Source organism: Xenia sp. Carnegie-2017, unplaced genomic scaffold, assembly GCF_021976095.1.
Source record: "Xenia sp. Carnegie-2017 unplaced genomic scaffold, XeniaSp_v1 HiC_scaffold_24, whole genome shotgun sequence".
In the NCBI taxonomy this organism is placed as follows: Eukaryota; Metazoa; Cnidaria; class Anthozoa; order Malacalcyonacea; family Xeniidae; genus Xenia; species Xenia sp. Carnegie-2017.
In genome coordinates, this window is record NW_025813487.1 from 2245604 (window position 1) to 2266514 (window position 20911).

The following is a 20911-nucleotide window of genomic DNA, read 5'->3' on the forward strand; positions in this document are numbered from 1 at the left end:
AGCGATTTTCTTTGTCCCTTCACCTTCTCAGTGCTTTTTTTTGCTGAAAGCTTTATTCGAGCTTGGTCACAAATGTGCACACCTTGGCAAGTGAAGAAACCTGGTGTTATGTCCAAATCTTCAAATATCTTTAGGAAGGAAATGTCTCTATCATTAAATTTCAAAACAGCTAAATATGTGGCAAGAGCCACAGTTTCATGTTCAACATAGATTGTCTTCAGACATCTATCCCAAATAAGTCCATTCAAACATTCATTTGGATTTTGTGTCAAACCATGTGGACATTTCTTTAATAATGTAGGGTCGGCCAAATCCTCAAAAATAGGCTCTAACAAATCAACAATGGACTTTGGAAGGCCATTCTTGTGGTTATAACCATCCTTGTCAAGTTGATATCCACACCAACTGTCCATTCCTTTTGGACAAAGGTGATGCTGTGGATTCTCCGTTGTTGATGCCACATGAAAAAGTGATGCCATCACAGCCTTTGCCATTTCCTCAACACTGTGAAGGTTTTCTCTGATTGCCAGACCATAATAATTTTGGAGCACATCTATTTTGCCATCAGTTAGTCCACCTTTACCTGACATACCCTTCCCATCAGCAAGCTTTCTTCCTTTACTAGTACTTTTGAGTCTTCGCAACCTACTTCCCACTCTTTTCTGCACATGCCCAATGCACTCCAATTTATTTGGTAGACAATCTTCTCTATATGGTTTGCTTGCTAGGACTGCATTATATGTAGATGAATCACCATCCCCAAGCATATGTTTATACTTCAGCCCTCTTGTAGCAAAAGACCTTTCAAACATCCTCAGTGCACCTGCCGTTTCCATGCTGCCAGAACTCCCAGTATGATTTATTTTACAAACATGAGTTGCCTCCCATTCTTTAAATCTAGCATCACTTTGTTTCTTCCTCCACTTGATACACTGCTGACACTTGTCAGAAAGCACTTCTATGTCAAGGCACTTCTTGGTATCAAGGGAAATTACCGTGACAACACCATTGTGTGAAGAGTATCCTCGCTTCTGCCAGGTGCCATCAATGGAAATCCCACATTCTCCAGCATCATTTACAGTCAAGTCCTTAACATGCATAGCATTATTCATCATGCTGTCAATTGCACACTGTTTCACAAGTGTGAATAGTGATGTCGGATGAACAGCTTTAGAAAATTGAGTTCTGATGTCGTTAAACATTCACGGTGTACATTAAAAAAACACAATTGATTTTATTAAACTTTCTGATGATCAGTGAAAGACTCTCAATGAAAACAAAAGGTTTTCAAAGAAATAAATGATCATAAAATTCCGAAATTTTCATAGGGTGACTAAACTTGAGAACTGACTACGCTACTCAACACAATCGCTTTTATAGAAAATTGATCGATGGTATTTCAAATATTAGTTGTTTATATAAATACCTTGGTAGAAGCGTTCAAACTTTGGAGGTACTTGTCTTCTTTGGCATAAGAGAAAACTTCAAGCAAAGTACAAATGATTAAATATGGTTTATTACATTGAAACAAGAAGGAAAACTTTCTCCCTCAAATAAAAATGCAAATAGCAAACTAGAAACAGGAAACATTGACTTGGCGTACTTTATGTAAGAAAAGATATAATATCTTTTAACAAAGGCTCGTTTGAATAGGTATAGGCTTCTCTGCACTAGGTTAAATTAATTTCTCATTAGGCATCTTCCGTTTTTGTTAACTACTTTTAGTAATATATGCTAGTTAAGTTGTAAGGGTTACAAACGTCGGTATCTTTTGTTAAAAAGGTTGAACGAGCATGCAGATTTTGTTCGAGTGGTCTCCTTTGATTTTGGTAAAACCTTTGATTCAGTTTCAAATAACGTCGTAGTTTAAAACTTTTCTTTTCCAATCTGACACCGGTTACTTGGTGTCTCTTGCTTTTTTATTGATCACATAAGTTTTTATGCTTCGTGCAATTACTTAGCAACATTTTTTCTCTCAGAAATTCAATGAACGCTTTTTAAAATAGACTATTGTGTTGTAATTTTTCTTTAGAAACTGAAATATTTTAGTATGCATTTAAATAAAATAACGAGTGAAAACCAACTATTTACTTGCAGCACTTGGCCTCTTATATTGGCAACAAAAAATTGAAAGATTTAATCACAAAATCCTAGTTTAAACATGATATTTTTTATTTATCTTCAAATTGTAAAAATAGAACACCGTGATCCTTCATAATAACCACATACACATGCAAACAAAATTTAAAACTTGTCTACTCTACTTACGAACTATAAAACCTGGATCATGTTTCTCCATTCTCCTCTTTTGCATTTTCCTCTTTTCATCTTTGTAGAATGTAGTCAGTTTTCATAGTCCAACATAAATGTTCATACATGTTATACAATGTTCTTTTAATAAATTTTTATCATTCCATTTATGGTGTAACCTCAATATTCAACCAATACAGTACAGACGTCATGGACATCCTTTCTGAACATATTTACCACTCTTGATTTGACCATTTTAGTCGCGAATAGTAAAATCCTTCACATTACGAAGGTTTTAACAAGACCTGTTCATTTCTTCCATATATTTCTTACTTCGCCTGTTCGCCAGTAAATACACAGTACTTACATTTCCTCTCTATAAAGTTAAAGCGACTTGATTGACGTTAAAGTAAACAAATACGAATACTTCTGAAATTGACATCATGATAGAATTTTTAATTTTTATTGGCTCGAGGTTTATATGACCTTTCAAACATACAATAATTAATCCTCTAACGTCTTTGAACAAAATTGTTTGCCTGTTTCAAACATCGAACTTTATATTTGTGAACTAAAATAAGGCCCTGTTTACTGTAAAGAATTGCTAGCGTTGCAGGTTAAATTTTCTATGTATTAAAAGTCAGTGATATCGTTAAATGCAAAAAACATATTTGTTGTAATTTACCATTCTTTAGGCTTTATTTAACTTTAAAAAACAACTTAAATGCTACAAACAATAATATGGCGGATAAACATAAGAGTGAGTACCGCTGGTCATAAAGTACCGCAGATAGTGGCACAGGAGACCAATAACAACAAAACAATATTACAACAAAAATTAAATTGACTAAAATCTATCAACTTAATAGGCATTTACTCCAAACTGTTACCACTTGAAACCAAATGAAGATATCTTGATGAGCAAATCTGGTATAGTGTAAACGCAGCCAAAGCCTTAAATTTTGTCAAATGAAGCCTCAATGTAACATTATCATGCAATTAAGAAAGAAAAGATGTTTCATGTTTTTAAACAGGCTTATGCAAACCGAGAAGAATTTTGAGAGAACTCAAAAGCAGATCAGTGCAAGCCGGAGATTGAAGGTTGAGGGTTGCACATGCTCGAGAGGTTACCCTAATTTTATAACTTAGTTATTTCTCCCCTCTTGTAAAGTAAGAAAAACTTAAAAACTTAAGATTTTAAAATTTTAAATTAGAGAAGAGCTTGTAAACACATTTATCATTAATTCATGTCAATATTTTACTGTGTATAATCTACTTATATTTAAATAAACTACCACTGTATCACATTACTACCATATATGTTGTATCATATGCATAATATTGTCACTAATACTGAAGATGACATCACGTGATGCAGAAACATGTTTATTTTGAAAAACTACAATGTTTACCTTAGTCATCAAAAGACAACAAAATGTACGCTATACGTACCTGTTTTTTATAAGATGACACTAACTTAGAACCTGAAAATTCTGTTACATTAAAGTGTTTAAAGCACATGGATCTTCAAAATTATCAGTAAAACGTTTATTGTTGTGTACAATTGTTACAAGTTAGAACTGTAGCTATATATTGTACGTTGTATTATTATCAACATTATAATGATAAATTATATTTTAAAAAATAAAAATAGAAAGTGAAGTTTATCATTCTTTAATATTTTAATCAAAAAAATTTTACTCAAAAAAATTCAATTCTTCAGTTCAAACATAGAATAGAGAATATATAGAAGGGCAACTCGCGTCGGTAACCTTTGATGTAAGCGTGGCGCGCAGTTTGTTTCGCGCATACCGGAAATGTGACGGCCGCCATTACTCTGGCCAGTAAAGTGTACAACATTTACTATGAAAATATATGGAGTGGAAGCCGTAAAGTGGGTTAAAATGTAGATTTTTGAGCTGTTGGCTGTTTTGGCATCTTTTGAAAGAAATTGAAATAAAAGGCAAGTATTTTGTATATATCATTTAACAAATGCATTTATTTAATATATTTATAGCGAAATTCAGTCGGAAAGCTTGAACAGGTTCTGAGGTTCGCAAGTCCTGAGGACTTAAATGAACTTGGATGTATTACATGTTAAATATATTATTGTGATATAAAAGCTTTTGTTTTCAATTTAGTTTTATAAAGGACAAAAATTATATGCACAAAGCCCTCAAAGGTGTGTGACTTTAATGTACTTTCTGTCTTTCTTTTTAGTTGTTGCGAATATGCGGTTCGCAAATTTTATGGCGTAATAAATGCGCATTCGTACAAAAAGTTTCTGCAAGAACTCAAATGGCAATTCCGTAGAGCAATCAAATTCCTTTGGTATGGACTTGACAGTGTCTAATATACTTCGACCAACACCTTCGCTCTTTGTGTAGACAGAAAACGTCTTAATAAATGTGTCTTCAAGTTTGATGATGTATTCCAGATAAGGAGAAGATGGTGATTGTAGTCCTCCTAAATCAGATTTCTTTTCATCGAATGCTTTAAAGTGGCAGAATAACTTTCTGATATCATCCAGTTCTTTAGATGAAAGAGTATTGGTGCATTTCAGACGAGAGTGGAGTTTGAAACTCTTCATTAGAAGAAAACCAGGCACATATGCAATGGCATTTTCCCTCATTATGTTGGTAACAACATTTGGCTCCTTGTAGTCAGTAGGACCAATTGCTAAAATTTGTGGTTGCGGAGGTGGAAAGACTTGAACCGTTTTCTTCTGGCTGACTTTATTCTTTGCAACATTTTTGGAATACTCAACCAGCATAGAATCAAGGTCGTTGTCACAATTTCCAGATGAACAGGTTAGAAGGAACTGAAGAAAAGCTTTCTAAATGCTTGCATAAATTGGGTTGGAGTGGGGCTATCACTATTGCCTCCCTGGCGACGAATAGTACCAAAAAATTTTCTAGTGGGTCAGTATTTAGTCGTCTGGTAAAATGAAACTTAAACTGATGCACTGATCGTAATGTTTCCCATATCGAGATGATGGCTTTAAGTGTCACTAACCAGCCATGCAGACACTTAACTCTACCAGTGACATCTTTATTCCCTTGGAACACTTTCATTTTTTTGATGAAATTAATGCTTTCCTTCAGAAACTCAATGTGGAATGATTTTTCATTGATGGCACATCTAAGTTTTTTACTCGTTTGCAACATGGAACTGTTTACACAGTCAAAAATAGAATAAAATTTGGAAACAAACTTTGAAGTTCCCATTGCAGAGGAAGGAAGACCACCCATACTCACATATGTACAAATTTCTGCGGCCACAGTGTAACTTAAACTTGAGTGGCATATTTGACTTTCATTTTGTCAAAATTATTTGGGTGGATGTGTTTGTCCGTTAATTTATGTGCAAGCCTTGTGTGAAGTGAACTGTCTTTGTTATAAAATTGTTCAATATCATTCTATGAAGCAGCAAGGCCATCAAACTTAAAGGTGTATTTCATTAGGTTGTTTCGAACACACTTCATTAGATGAGGGGGATCAAACATGTGAGGGTAAGTTCTTTTGTTATAAGTAAACCACGGTTTGTCAGGGGTTACTTCCAAATGGTTGGCAAAACTATGAAAATTGGAACCCATGTCGGATATTACCACCACTACATTTAGACCAATTTGCTCCAATTTTGTCTAGGGCTTCTTTAAGAACATCTTCCAAAATTTCAGTTGGGCATCCTCCATTGGCAAGCACATAACCAAGAGGCTGTTTCCACCTACCAGAAATACTTCTTGTCAATAGAACCATTGCAGTAGTTGCCACCTTGTTTGTTCGGAATCCAGAACCAAAATCTTCTAAACCAAGGACTTTATCTTTGGGAATGCTGTATTGTAGATGGCACTTTAATGAAATCTCATCCATACAAAGAGTGCACAACCTTTCCATTGGATCCATCTGAGAAACTTTCTGCTGTAGAGTATTGACTGTGGCCTGTGATATCCCTGTTTCTGTTGGTACTCTAGATATGTAATTTCGAAGAGAGGTCTTGCTTGGTAAAATAAACAGTTTCGACAACAGCCGATATGCTTTCCCACTTGCATGGTACATAGAAATTGCAATGGATTTCATTTCAGGTGAATATCGTCTTCCTTTTTTCTTGGCTGTATGTAACTTTATCTGTGTTCTTACAAAATTTGCCAAATGATCAGGTAGTTTCTTGAGAGCATTTTCTAGTACTTGTTGATGTGTTGCCTTGTTCTTCACTATCTTGTTCAATTTTGTGTTCAATTTCTGATTTTTTCATGTTTAGATCTGATCACCATTTTTTGCTTTTTTTTCCTTGGTGTATTGTTGGTGAGGCTAGTGCTGGTTTGACAACAGAAATCTAATGTTCTTGTTCGTGACAAATTTTCTTGGTGCCCTTAAAATTCACCTAAAAACAATTTGTCCTTTGATTAATTTATTGTATCTAGTGCAAAACTTATACTTTTACTACCGTACTAGTCTTGAGTTACGTTGAAGAATTAATTTTAAATGTATTATTAAATATACCTTGCTTTCTCGTTGTATCGTCAGTTTCCATTATTTCTTGATCGGGGCTATCACAAACACTTTCTTGAACTATTTATCAACGAACATATTTCTGTTGTTAAAATGTTAACAATTGTGATAAGATTTTAAAAAAAGTGTGTGAAAAACATAAAAACTGAAAACAATCTCCAAGGATGGGTTTTCCTCATATCATTGTCATAAATAAAGCTAAGGCATAATTCCAGAGAAACAATTTACAATAAGTAATTTTGAGAAAATGAATGGAAAAAGAGCACGTCGTAAAATGTAGACGGTTTTCAAGAGTTTTTGCATTGTCATATAATTTGAATTTCTCTATCATACCTTCAGTTGCTTTCGATTTTCTTATCAGCTTCTGTCTCTTGGCTGAAAAAAAAGAACACAGCACAAAAATTATTATGCTCTAAAGGACTTAAGAAAATAAAAATAATTGAATTACCTTTAGTGGCAATATCGGTGGTTGTCCTTCGTAGAATTCGTCAATTTTGACCTACAGTTGGTGGTTTGTTTGGAATGTCGAAAATCGTGGGCTTTGCTGCAGGATTTAATCGCCTTTTTTGACTATTAGTAAACATGCAGTCTTCGAAGTGTTTGGAGCATAACCGGCAAATTTTGTACAAGTATTCGGTATTTTTATTTCGCAGATCTTCGCGCCTGGAAAGTTGTACCCATTCTTTCGATCTATTGACGTTTTGCGTTGCTTTCTAAATGGTGGAGATCTGGTGTCTGATGGACAAACTCTTTTCCTGCTTTTCCCAGCCTTTAACAAACCTTCTGCAACCAAGGCTTGGAATTTGCTAAGCTTCATGAATTTACCATTTTGCTGATGCTTGCGATAAACAAGCCATGAGTTGACTAAGGCAACTGTCATGGTGTGGTACCAGATGTACAAATACCATCTTCGGGACCTGATCGAATATCGATAGAGAGAGGAGAGCATGTCCATAAGATCAATCCCTCCCATGAATTTGTTATACTCATTAACTATTTCGGGTTTTGGAATGCCAACAAACTTCTTCTCTGTTTTGCTCCATCTCTTGGCCACTCCCATTGGCTGTGCGCCACAATAACTTGAAATCAGTGTCACAGCTTTTTTGTCCAGCCATCTTAGAACAACAATTTTCTTGTTTAAGTAAACTTTCATATCATATGATCCTCGGCCTTTTGATTTTAGGTCTTTTTCAGAGACTAGTGGACATCCTTTCAATCGGTTGTTACGAATGGTCCCAGTGAATTGAATCCCTCTCTCCTGAAGCTTTTCAACTAGGGGAAGTGAAGTGAAATAGTTGTTTGCAAAAAGCTTATGGTTTTTACCAGAAGATAAGCTTGATGCAAGTTTCAATACAACCTCACCGCTTACACCAACATCTGAACGATCAACGGTTGCTTCTGATGCCCCTTCATAGACCTCAAAGTCATGCATAAATCCACTTGTTGAAGCCCGTGCCCATAACTTGTAGCCCCATTTGGTTGGTTTATTTGGCATGTACACACGAGGACATGTTTACCTTTGAATGCTACCATGACCTCATCAATGGATTGGTGCTCTTCTGGGGTAACTCCTAGAAAATTTAGTTTCAGCTGATTCGGCCACGGTCGCAGTTTCCAAATCCGATCTTTTTTTATCATCAGCAACTTCATTGTTGTTAGCAAAATGAAGTGAGCTAAGGAGCTTTTGGAACCGATTCCGACTCATTTCATCAGCAATAGCTGGAAACCGAGTGGCACTTTCCCAATAAGCTTTCACTGATGGAAGCTGAATCAACCCCGTGAGGAAATACATGCCAACTAATTTCTCCAGCTCATTGACTGATGTATCTACAGAAGCACCATCCTTCTCTACACTGTAAATATTTGTTTGTTCACAAATATTTTCAATCATCTCGCTTGAAACAAATTGATGAAAAAATTCCAATGGTGATGGCTCTGGATTTTGCACTATGTATTCCTCACCAAGGAAAGGCACTTCTGGTGCATCAAAACCATGGCTCTTCCATCTGTATGTATATTTTTTTTTGAGTGGAGCTGGAGGAATTCTTCCGTTTTTGTAATTCAACCAAAGGGACATAGTCAATATCTCCACTGTCACTTTCATCACTTCTATTTTCTCCTTGCTGATCATTACTACAGTCTTCAACCTCTAGGTCATTTTCAAGAGTGTATTCGTCTTCAGAATCCCCATCACTGAATTCAAACTCGCTATCACTTTTGTCGATTAACTCTAGTAGATCATTAACTGCATAATCTTGTCGACTTCTTCGCATACTTACATATGAAACTGTCAACTGAATGAACTAAGAAAAGCTATAAAAAATATTATTATTTAATTTGTAATGATAATAGATATTATTTAATTTGTAATAACAATATTTACAGAGAATACATAGATGTATAATATCTCCACAAATGATAATTACAAAATATGGCAATTTTTCTACTTCATTTCAATAATGCCTTTCAAGGTACTTAAATGACCAATGTGACATATTTGGCACGTCTCAATTCAAACGCAATCCACGATGAAAATTTTTTATTTTAATGCCAGTATTCAACTATATTTTATACCTTAACTATAGCTTGTTTATATGAAACCGCTAAAAAGTTATAGCTTTGCCCTTTAAGTGCAATTTCTACCGCGAACAACTCAAGGACATCAATACAATGTTCGAAGCGTGATGGCAAACATTTTGAAATCGAAATATATAGTGTTTGACAACCCCCCCTCCCGTTTATTGAGTTTAATAATTTAATATGACGGCCAAGAGTGCCATATATGTCACACTGGGTATTAAAGAGAGAAAATAAATATTTTAAAACAATAAAAGACATGTGACATATATGTCACCCCGGGTATTTAAGGGTTAAGGTCATATGTACATAATAAACGTACAGAAATGATCTCTCACATTTTTCAACTAATGACAATAAAATTGAATGACATGACATGACATAATGATGGTGTTTTATAAATGTGAATTTTTAACATCATACAAAACTTGTTTCCACGATATTAACATGCGTAACGTAAGTTTATTTACAGTTTTTGAAAGAATGTCCAAAGAAAGTCACTCTATAATTTAAACAAAATAATCTTCATCTACAACAACACCATATTGTCAGACTCACAATGAATGAGTTGTCGACATTCTTTCATTTCTATGTAGTGAACCTTTAATGTATAATAAAAATAACCAAATTATCTGACCATACATTTGTATTAAAAAGTAAACCATCAATATAGTGTTCGTTCAGAGATCAAAGGTTTCTCACTCTTGGTAATTTTCACATGTAAAACAAGCTACCATCCTTACGACAATCAACATCTTCGTGTGATATTCTCAATTTCATCACAGCTTTGACAATGTTATAGTGTTGAATTCTCCAAATATAAATTTGAAAGTTGACGGGAATCATAGGACAAAAAAGATCTTTACTTTACATCACAAAAAACTAATATCTCTCTCTGTCCGTGATATTTTTACATAATTAAAAACATACAGTTTTTCCACGGTTAAAACAAAGGATATGGACAATTTCTTCTACAATATTTTTGAGTTCGCTGTTGATACCATAAATAACTGTCTTTTTGTGATATAAAGAACTTTTTATGTTAGTTTTAAGTGATATTTAATGTTCGTAAATACAATAGATTAATATAACCACAAAGGTTGAGTTACTAGATTTATTCAGGAACATTAAGTTTTAAAAATTTAATTCCGCATCCACCATTTGTTACTAAAGCTAAAGTTCCTGTGTTGTAATGCATAGTTATAAAAAATACATCACTTATATCTTCAAATCTAGCGCATACTTTACCACTGTTTAAATCTAGAGCAAACAAACTGCTACCAGCAAATGAGACTTCAGATTCACCAATTAAATATGATTTATGTACGATTGTGCTTTCAAGAAGTAGATACTCTGATTTATCAATACAATGGAAAATCGTACCCATGTCATTCTTTTTATGCACATTAATTACACAAATGCCAGTGCTCAGGATGTCACTGTAGAAGTGAAATGCAATGACCGCTTGGTTACTATCACTAATAGAGCAACTGACATCAGGACAATTTTCAGATATCGGATCGCTGCAAAATGAAGGTATTCTCATGTGTATTTCTGCAGTATGCCAAGGTTTCAAGTAAAGTTCATTGTTGTTATTTCCCCATTTCCATAATGTGTATTCTGTTTTGTTTACAGTTAAAACAGAATTATCAGGTGATACAGCTGCTGCTTTTAATTCAAAACACTTGACAGGAAGTCTTTTGTTGTATTGTATCTCACCTTTGTTAATTCTAACAACTTGAACAAACTTTTCTTCGTCAATACAAACTAAGACATCACCAAATGTTAAGATTTTCTTAGGTTTAAATCCAATGTTAACTTGCTTTGCTTGAGTAGAATCTACAAAATTTTCAGACGAAGTTGATATCTTCGTAAAATGATCAGAACCATCCCAAATCCACAGTAAGCCATCTGACCACCAACATCCCAATGCATTCTTCAGTTGCATTGGTACAGATTGAATAATAGTGCAACGTTCAATGCTCCAAATATGAATGTTGACGTGGTCACCAACAGCGAAAGCAGCCAAAAAAGATCCATCCGGTGAAAAACAACAACATTCAATTTTAAATTTCTCAAAGATAAATGAAGGTCTCCAAAGATGATCAGTTTTGAAAATTTTAAGCTTGGAAAAATACGGCACAACGTAAAATTCTCTAAACGAGATGGGATGGACTTTGTCAAGATTCCTATCAACACATGGACACCTAAAATTTGGTAAACAAAACACGATTTCTCCTTGATCGTTGTATTTTGTCAACTGAGTGATTTCAGAAAGCTTTCCATTCTGGCTTGTATGATAAAAATACAATCACGATAATGGTGTGTTGTCATTATATGTAGGTAGTGTATAGTAATTTTTCTTGAAAAATATCGATTGCCTTTGGGAATTGAAAGATATACGAAGTCTTGACGAATTCTGCAACAAAGAACTCTGAATATTTATCGGTGCATTGTAGTTTTTGGTAATCAACAACGCAGCGTCGATCGATTCTTTGCAAAGTTAATGAACTCCATGCAGTGAACACATCTTTAGGAAGTTCATCGTAATACTTTACATATTCTGCTGTAATGAACAAACCAGAATCTGAGAAAGAGCAACTATTAACGACATCATCTGACTGTAAACAAAATAACAAACGTCCATTGTTAACGTCCCACAACTTTACTTCAGTAGATCCATCACTAGTTACCAGTCTATTACAGGTAGGTGAAAAGGAGCAACAAAATATGTTTCCTTGTGCAAAACAAAATATCTTTAAAGTTCCATCGTCATAGATGTCATAGCGAGACATAATTCTACCTACATTCAACTTAACTAACCTCGAATCATCGAGTGCAGTGCCGAGAGTGCATCTTTCTGTAAATTCAGGAAGTTCAAAAATAGATATTTGACCATTTTCATATCCTACAGCAAGAAGTTCTTCATTGGACGACATACAAAGAGATGTAACGTTAGCATGCATGGAGATAGTCAAATGATGACGGTTTGTTAAATATGTTGTGTCTAAATCCTCAAACGAAACAAACTTTCCTTGTTTCAATAAATCCCTTGCCAATAATCTTTTGTCGTTACTGCCATGAATTCCGTTTGCAACAATTTGTAAATAAATTAAGCTACAATCAAACATATCTGACTCATATCTCCTTAAAATAAACAAATGAAAGAGTTGTTCCTCAAGTACATTTTTTCTCAAGAAAGTTTCTAGTTCCTCAATGATTTTACACATTTCAAATCTATTGCTTTCCACACACATTAACCTCGCACAAACAACTTTGACATCTACTGCCCAACTAAAGTCAACATTTTCGCCACATTTTGACATATGATAGATTCCATTCTCCAAAGCATATTTAATCATAGCAGTGTTTATCTGATCTTCAAAAATGTTCATCTTCTTAATTTGTTCTAACTCTTTCTCACAAGCATGCCATAAGAACTTATGACCATTTTTTGGATTAACTGTAAACTCATGCTGTTCGTAACCATCTGATTTCAACCAATCAATTAGAGATTTGTGATACACGGTTAAACAGTCATCGTAAACTGGCAAAATTTGAGATAACAGTTCAATGATTTTACTGCCGACTTCAAACTTGTTGTCACCAAAAAAACCTAAATAGCTAAACAGTAAAGTTAATGGTAAAAACTCCCGACAGGCAGCCAACAATTCAAGAAATTGCATGAAAGTAGTTTCTGAGATAACAGAATTTCCGGGTCTTTTCTTCGTTAACAATTCTTTTACTCTTTTGAATTGCTTTGTGTAGACACCGCTTAACCCACTAGGGACTAATTCTTGAATGTTTTCGTAAGTAAGCTCAATATTTTCTTCTCTCAATCTCAGTTGTGCGTGATACGCATAAAGAAATGATCCCTCACATTTTTGAACTAATAACTGAAGAACGTAGTGATCTTCTTGCACCTCATTATTTAACTGAATTCTCAAATACTTGTGCAGGTCTTCTTCATTGTTTTCATCACGAGGACGAGTTGTAATTTCCACAGGATTCATGTCTTTCAACTCCTTTTGAACAGGATGTTCTGGACGACTCGTGATGAAAATTTTAATCCATTTAGGCAGTCGGTCAAATTCTTCTGCAATCAATTCCAACAATTCACTTTTGCCATCAACTTGGCTTTCATCTAAGGCATCAATAACCAAAAGCATTGGTTCATGATGTTCAAATGAATGCAATGGATTATTTAATAAAACACGGAATGCATCGGTGACTGATTCGTAGGAATGTTTTCTCTGTAATTCTTCATTCAGTTTACTTTTAAAATTTGATATTGTATCACACATGCTACAGGCCAATGATTCCATCAACATTCGAGGATTCCTCTCGTCTGATCGATTATATCTGCAGAAATGAGAAGCAGCAAGTTTCTTCTTTTCAGAATATCGTCGACACACCTCAGCAGCAAAAACACTTTTACCAACACCAGGACCGGCAATCAAAATCATGACATTAGAAGCATCTTCACTTTTATCGTTAAACCAAGTGTCAAGTTTTTCAAATATCCATTGTCTAGTGCCTTCAAGGTATTTCTTGTTAAGATCTTTCATAAGACCTTTGAAATTACACTTTGCAAGATTCGAACATGTTTCTCCACGTAACATTTCTCTTGCTTCTATTAAATCCGATTTGGTTGCCATGTCTTGTTTCATTTCTGCTACATCAGCTTTTGTTGCCATTTCTTGTGTAACTTCAGCTACATCAGCTTTTGTTGCCACAATTTCTTTAATTTCCTCCAAGTCATTTTTTATATCTTCCACAACTTCTTTTGTTTTCTCAGCAACAGTACACCAGTTTTTTAACATTTCAATATTATTTGCTTCATCGGCAGTGAGGGGAGCTTTCTTTAATTCATCTATTTCAGTTTGTTGAATACCCAGACCAACCAATGTTTTTGAAATTTCCTGCCACAAGTACTCAAACTTACTGTCATCTACACTAGTTTCAGTTATGTGACCGTGCACTTTGTTTCGATATAACTTTATTCTTGCAATGTTTGCTGAGAGTGAGGTATCTGAAGAGTAAGGCTCATCCCATCCACCACGTGGCGCTTTTAGACCACATATGCTACGTAATAAGACAGTTAATAATGAAATATCAAAGTTTTCAATGTCAGGTGAACCAGTTGACGGGTAAAGAAGGTTCCATTGCTTTTCGTTGACGACTTTTATCTCTTTTAATGATTCCAATTTCTTTTGTTAAAAGCATCATTAAGTTTATCTTTTAAGTTTAATGATTGCAAGCTTATAATGATTTGAAATGTTGTTTGTAAGGCTTGGGTTCCTTTATTGACTAAAAGTTTACTCAAACGAGATCCATTTGCCTCAATCTTTAGTTTTTTAGATGGTGTAGCCATTTTTTATTCTAGAAATGAGGAATGAGTTTGTGAAAAAAGGTATAATTTAAAATGTACAAAATGTTCACAAAAGTTAAAAGAATAAATTAAAAATAGTACTACAAGTCATTTATAAAGACTTGTGTGCTTCATTTCTTTCTCTCGATAAAAATTGTGTTCACTGCCTAGTGACATGACCCAGTAATTGATCTTACATCAAGGCATAAAAATAGTAGACTTGATACAATGAAAAAACACAAAAAATCATAATATTTTCGCATACTCGGCGCGAGGGGTAAGCAACTCCCTTGCGATAGTAACTCCTAGTTAATAGATAATATATCTTATTTGTCTAACAATCGTGTGGTGAAGAGATACGTCTTTCTTTTAACAGGATAAATCAAACTGGTTTGCTTTGTTGTAGGAATATTTGCTTATTAATATTTTGAAAGGATTATATTGCTGATCATTCTGTTTCAATTTAAATTTTTGCTGGACTGCAGCTTAGCGGACACCCAAAGCGCTAGTGACCGCTAAACTGCAGTAGTCCCCCATAGAACCATAGCTTGACTCTAATCGAATATTTAAATTCTTATTTATTTTTGACAATCTGTTAAATCCAAATCGTCATCAATACTAATTGAAATGAAAATAAAGAAAACTATCTTCTACCTCCATTACATTTTCCTCACCAAAACACAGAACACAGGGTGAGAGATAAACAACGCGACATATGAATAAAATACCGAACAAAATACAAGTACGGACTGCACAGAGTATCAAGTTCCTTGTATTTTTTACCCAAACGAGATATATTTGACGTCTGTAATCACCAGTAAAGCGTATAAATGAATGATACTTTCAGCTGCAAGGTTTTGACTATAGTCACTAAAACAAAGTGCAGATTATACGCTCTAACGCATAGGTAATTAAAGAACAACATAAGTATTGACTTTACTTAAAACAATTCTATTCATGATCGTTCACATATGAGACTATCACCGATGACACAGCCGAGAATATCACGACGAACAAACACTGCCTGCCTCACTGCCTCACTCAGACACTTTTCAACATGGCATAGTGGTTAGCCGCGAATGCACAGCGGCTACCCACAAAACTAACTAGTGATAAATTATATTTTTGCTATAATACAGTATAACTTGACGTCTACAACTTCTTCCCCAAAATGTTGTTGTTTCCCCAAATTTTACAATCTAGCCACATGCCTGCTCATATTGATAACACTTAAAGCGTGATTCCGTTTGAAGATGCTACGAGAATTTCTAAAAACTTAACAATTGATGAATGTCTCCTGCATAATGAGATAACGTAAGAAAAGTACAAATAATACACAAGTCATTCATTACTTTTTCTATAAACTCCAATTTTCCAATTTTCATGTGTCCAAATGGGGAGGCGCCGTCCCCTATTATATTACTGGCCCAAGGCAAAATGAGGTGATAGGCAAGGGCCTATCACCTCACGGCTGGCCTGGCCTGACAGTCAGTGAAATTTCTCGATTTTATGTTGTTACACGGTTTAATTCAAGTAACTAAAACAGTTGGACACGTTGGAAAACAAAACAAGTATCATGATTTCAGTTTCTCAGTGTACATGCTAAATCAAAGTTCATCTAAGTATAAATTACGTGCAAAATGATTGATGATGAAATATATACGTTATCATGAGTTCATTTTGACCCCTGGAACGTATTCTTTACTTTACATTTGTACATTGTACTGTTTACTCAAGTTTAATAATATTTAAAAAGAAAAGTCACGTTATGACGTGGCATTTGTGAATGTTAAGCGCATTTTTATAGTGGATAATTTGAAACAAAAAATGAAACCTACTTTTCAGTCGTGGTATTAAATATAGCTTTAAAAGTCACTTATAGAATCATTCAAACGATTTTCATTTGGAATAGAAATAAACATTGATTATTTTATAGTCATACTTCATACTCCGCAATGCTTTGGTATCAAATTTGCTAAGTTAGAAATGTAAATACAAAATCTCAGTTAACTTACGTAAAGTTACCTTTGTTTTAGAAATCGGGCTGCATATACAAGGATCGTGTGGACAAAATTATGCTTGCTTTAGTTCTTTGCATGTTACGTATCTAACAAAAGATGGGAAAATTAATATAAAAAACGCGACTACATACATATCAGTTAAAAAATGGTGATCATAGTTCATACATTATTGAAACCTCAACTTCTTATCCATATGAGTTTTGTTACATAAACACATTTAAATAACGAACGAAGATGAAGAGTGAGTCAGGATCTCCTTCAACAAACAGTATTATAAAACATTAATGACAACTATGTAGAAAATTCTAGCTGTATAACTAAGTATACATCACTGACTAAAAACAATTGTTATAGAAATAAAATTACATAAATAAGAATCTCATGCAGAGTACATGATAACATTGAGCTTAGTCAAATTCCAAAGGACTACTGCTAAGTCTTATAAAGTTTCACAAGTTTTAACTCAGGAATAGTGAATCACCTATCTAAGACAGGATTTGAATGCTAATGATTAAGACACGAGTTTCGAAACTGTGAATGGATTTTTTCTCTTCCTTAGTCAAAAATTCCATACATGTATATTCTTGCATAAGTCAGTTCATATTATAAAAAACCTTTGTTATTGAATAAGCCATTGTAAATTATGAATACATATCAAACATCAACTGCACGCAAATATAATTAATTATGATCAATAAAAACACTGTAGATACAACAGTAAAAGTTGCAATGAAAGTAGACCTTAAAACTGTTCAACAAACATGATTAAAAGTATAATTTTAAAAGCTCACTGTGTTGCATGAATCAACATTTCACAAAAAATAGATTCGATTGCGTTCTTTCTCTGTGTAAATACATTCTTCCTGCGTGTAAAATTTGTTTATTTTGCTAATTTCCTTACTTTCAAAATAAATTGTTTGTTCAATACAATCATCAACCTTTTTAAGACACACAGAGTTTAGTCAAAAGTGGCTTCGGCAAAGAAGGGAGGTGATGCATAATTGGACATGTTACCCCCCCCTCTACATAAATTTTTATGTGTTCATATTTTTTCTATAGACAAGTATAGTTTGTATAACTCCCGCAGCATAAAAGTTCTGGCACCAACACGCAACATTTGGTATTATTGACAGTAGATGTCAACTAGATACATACAAAAAATGTACTTAGAATTAGATAGAAAGTGAACAAACAACAAACAAAACAACAGAATATAAGTAAAGTATCATTACCGATTGTTCCCGTTTATATCCAGATCGCAATGATTCTTATATTTTCGATAAAGAGTTAGAAGTAGTAATAGATTGCGAATTCCTAAGTTTACATTAACAACAATATTGTTTCGATTCTTGAGGACTGGCACTAGTGTCAGTTACAGTTTATAAAGAAAAATTCAGCATCCTACGCAATAAGACAGTCAATAATGAGATGTCAAAGTTTTTAATGTCTGGTGAACCAGTTGATGTATAAAAAAGATCCCATTGCATTTCATTGATGACTTTTTCCTTTTTTAGTAAGGTCAATTTGCTCATTGTAGAAGAATCATTAAGTTCATTGGTCAAACTTGACGATAAATTGTTAAAATTTAATTGCAATATTGTTTTTAAGGCTTGGGTTCCTTTATTGATGAAAAGTTTACTTAAACAAGATCCATTTGCCTCAATCTTCAGTTTATCATGTAGTGAAGCCATTTTCAAAAAAGAAATTTCTATAGAATATAATGCTGTAAATACTTTGACTTACTTTTAATGGAGATCGAATCTTTGGTTTTAATCGTGAACTCTTTATTTGAACTTCAAACTAAAAACGAAGAAAAATAAAGGTAAAAAATTAAGTTACAAAACTTTAAAATTAAATAAATTAACGGCCAACTGAAAAACTTATCTCAAAGTTTAAAAAAAAACGTTTGTAAAATCTGTGATACAATATAACGAGTAGCTAAACAATAATGCTTTAAAATCAATGTCTTATAAAATTTTACTCACCAAATATAACCCAAAACAACTATTTCTATATTTCAGCACTCATTCCTTCGTTCCACAACGTAAATTCACAGTTTTATAATGAAGTATTTCTTCATTTATGTCTTTCGTTGTAAAGTTGTGAAGACGTGTATGTCTTTAAATGAAAGGGATGGGCTAGTCACGAGATCATTCTGATTCACTTCCTTGTAACTGGATACAGCTGAAAAGAAGTTAACAATCATGTTCATTGTCCATATGTGGTTCTCACCAGATTTATGTTTTTGACATAGACTTTTTATTAAATTACCAATATGATTCCGATAAATTATTAGAATAGAAAATAGGCCAAAATGTATCCAAATATTGATCCAAATGGCCATTTTTCGTCAAAGTTTAAGTTTCCAAGCAAAGATCACCAGCTATAGTCAGACAATAGTTGGTACTACTTGAGTCAGTCATTTTCAAACGAATAAAAGGATCATCAAAAAAATTCTTAAATTATGTTGAATTCTTTGTGGTTTTAACCGTTTTGTGCTCATAAAAATTGTAAAAACTGAAAAACAGCAAAAGAAATGAGCAACAGACAGTTTTTCTTGCAACGTGACCTGGCTTGTCGTAAGTTTTATCAATTTATAAATAATAATATGGACGATGTAAAACTTATCACTATAAAATAGTATACGGGAAGAAATTTTCATATATAATCAAAACAAGTGAAGTATCTTTCTCTTTCTGTAAGCATGAACATTATCAAAGAAGTAAGAGCATGGTAAAATGGGAACTATTTACGTTAAATTACGCACATGCATTTGTCATGGGAAGTTTAAAGCATTGAGTTGCTGAGAAAAACTTTCTTTCCAATCGTGGCAAACAGGAAACTTTGTAATTTTATCTTGTTGAATGTTTAGTATATATAGAGGCTGCAAACGATGTTTCCGGTTGTTTCAATACGCATTTTTTAATGGTCGCATTTTATCGACGCATTTGATTGATGCATGGTAACGCATTGAGTTGAAGTCTTGAAAAGACGAATTGGATAAGCATTTTTTGATTTTAATACTCGTGGTAATGAACCAATGTTTGTCGTTAAAAGAATCGTGATTTAGCATTCCGCACAACAGAACGCTTAGGTTGTGTGACAATGGCACTATAAATCTATAATTACCTATCAATGTGGTAATGTATAATTGATGCAAATCGTTCGTGGTTGATTTAAATATTAAAATTTGGTCGTTTTGGTTGATAAACAAATCATTTGTGTTTATATGGTGAAACGCAATTTGATAAAATAAGCATAAATATACATTATCGTATTGTCCAATAGATGTAGCGCTATTTATCTTATAGTTTCGTTTCACGTTGATTTTTCTTTTCTCAGAAGTTAGAATCATCTTATATACGGTATAATATCGTCTGTGTATCTACTGAAAATGTGGATGCACAGTCAATGAATCCAAGTGAACGAGTATTCTGCCATTTAGTCAAACCTTTGATACAATACAACGAGTAGCTCAACAATACGGCTTTAAAATCAATGTTTTACACAATTTTACTCACCAAATATGATCAAAACGACTATTTCGTCATTTCCACACTTAATATTTCATTCTACAACGTAGAGCCACAGTTTTATATTGAAATATTTCTTCAATTTCCCCTTTCTTCGTATTGTAATGTACACATCATTGAAATGTAAAGGATGGGCTCATCACGAGATCATTCTGATTCACAGCTTGTAACTGGATACAGCTGAAAAGTAGACAATAATCATGTTCATTGTCCATATATGGTTCTCACCAGATTTATAATTTTTACAGAAACTTTTACGATAAATTACCAAAGAGATCAGTCACACGAAGGTCGAATAAGGCTGTGCATTAAACTGAGTAGCAACGTTTTTGAGCGCTTCAAAAATATCATAAATGGGAAAAATCAACAATTCGAACTGGACAATAAATGAAATACAATATTGGTTCTAGAATTACAAAGTTTCATCATCATAAACAAAATATAACCATGCACATTCACAAGTTTAAAAAACTACTATCCAATGGATAACGCTATCCACGCTTCGAGTAACAAGCCCCAGTATAAATTTTAAAAAATATTTGAAGAGAATAAAAACCAAAATATGTCCAAATGGAAATGGCCAAACTCTTTTTCCGAAATTCCAGGGTCAAAGATCAAGAGATGTATTGATGTAATAGGTACTAAGCA

General features: G+C 33.7%; 2 protein-coding genes and 1 long non-coding RNA gene across 5 annotated transcripts in view; all 3 read right to left on the reverse strand.

Moving 5' to 3' along the window:
- Positions 1-6510: 6510 nt before the first annotated feature.
- Positions 6511-7361, reverse strand: LOC124451563. The gene is made up of 4 exons (XR_006950527.1): positions 7210-7361; positions 7095-7136; positions 6753-6821; positions 6511-6633 (listed from the first exon to the last, which is right to left on the reverse strand). It is a non-coding gene; the product is annotated as an uncharacterized LOC124451563 (long non-coding RNA).
- A 90-nt stretch (positions 7362-7451) lies between these two features.
- On the reverse strand, positions 7452-8256 carry LOC124451290 (piggyBac transposable element-derived protein 3-like). Its single transcript, XM_047001912.1, has 2 exons — positions 7542-8256; positions 7452-7474 (listed from the first exon to the last, which is right to left on the reverse strand). Exons 1-2 carry the CDS (start codon positions 8254-8256, stop codon positions 7452-7454), a joined length of 738 nt encoding a protein of 245 aa, XP_046857868.1.
- A 1459-nt stretch (positions 8257-9715) lies between these two features.
- LOC124451512 overlaps positions 9716-20911 on the reverse strand; it is an 89717-nt gene continuing 78521 nt past the window's right edge. For 2 of the 3 annotated variants that reach the window (XM_047002170.1, XM_047002171.1), the window contains exon 3: positions 9716-14720. In XM_047002170.1, the coding sequence (XP_046858126.1) occupies positions 11672-14161 (2490 nt within the window). In that variant the 5' untranslated portion in view covers positions 14162-14720 and the 3' untranslated portion in view covers positions 9716-11671. Of the gene's footprint in view, positions 14721-15363; positions 15592-20911 lie in introns of those variants that run through there. The other variant, XM_047002172.1, reaches the window with a different exon arrangement.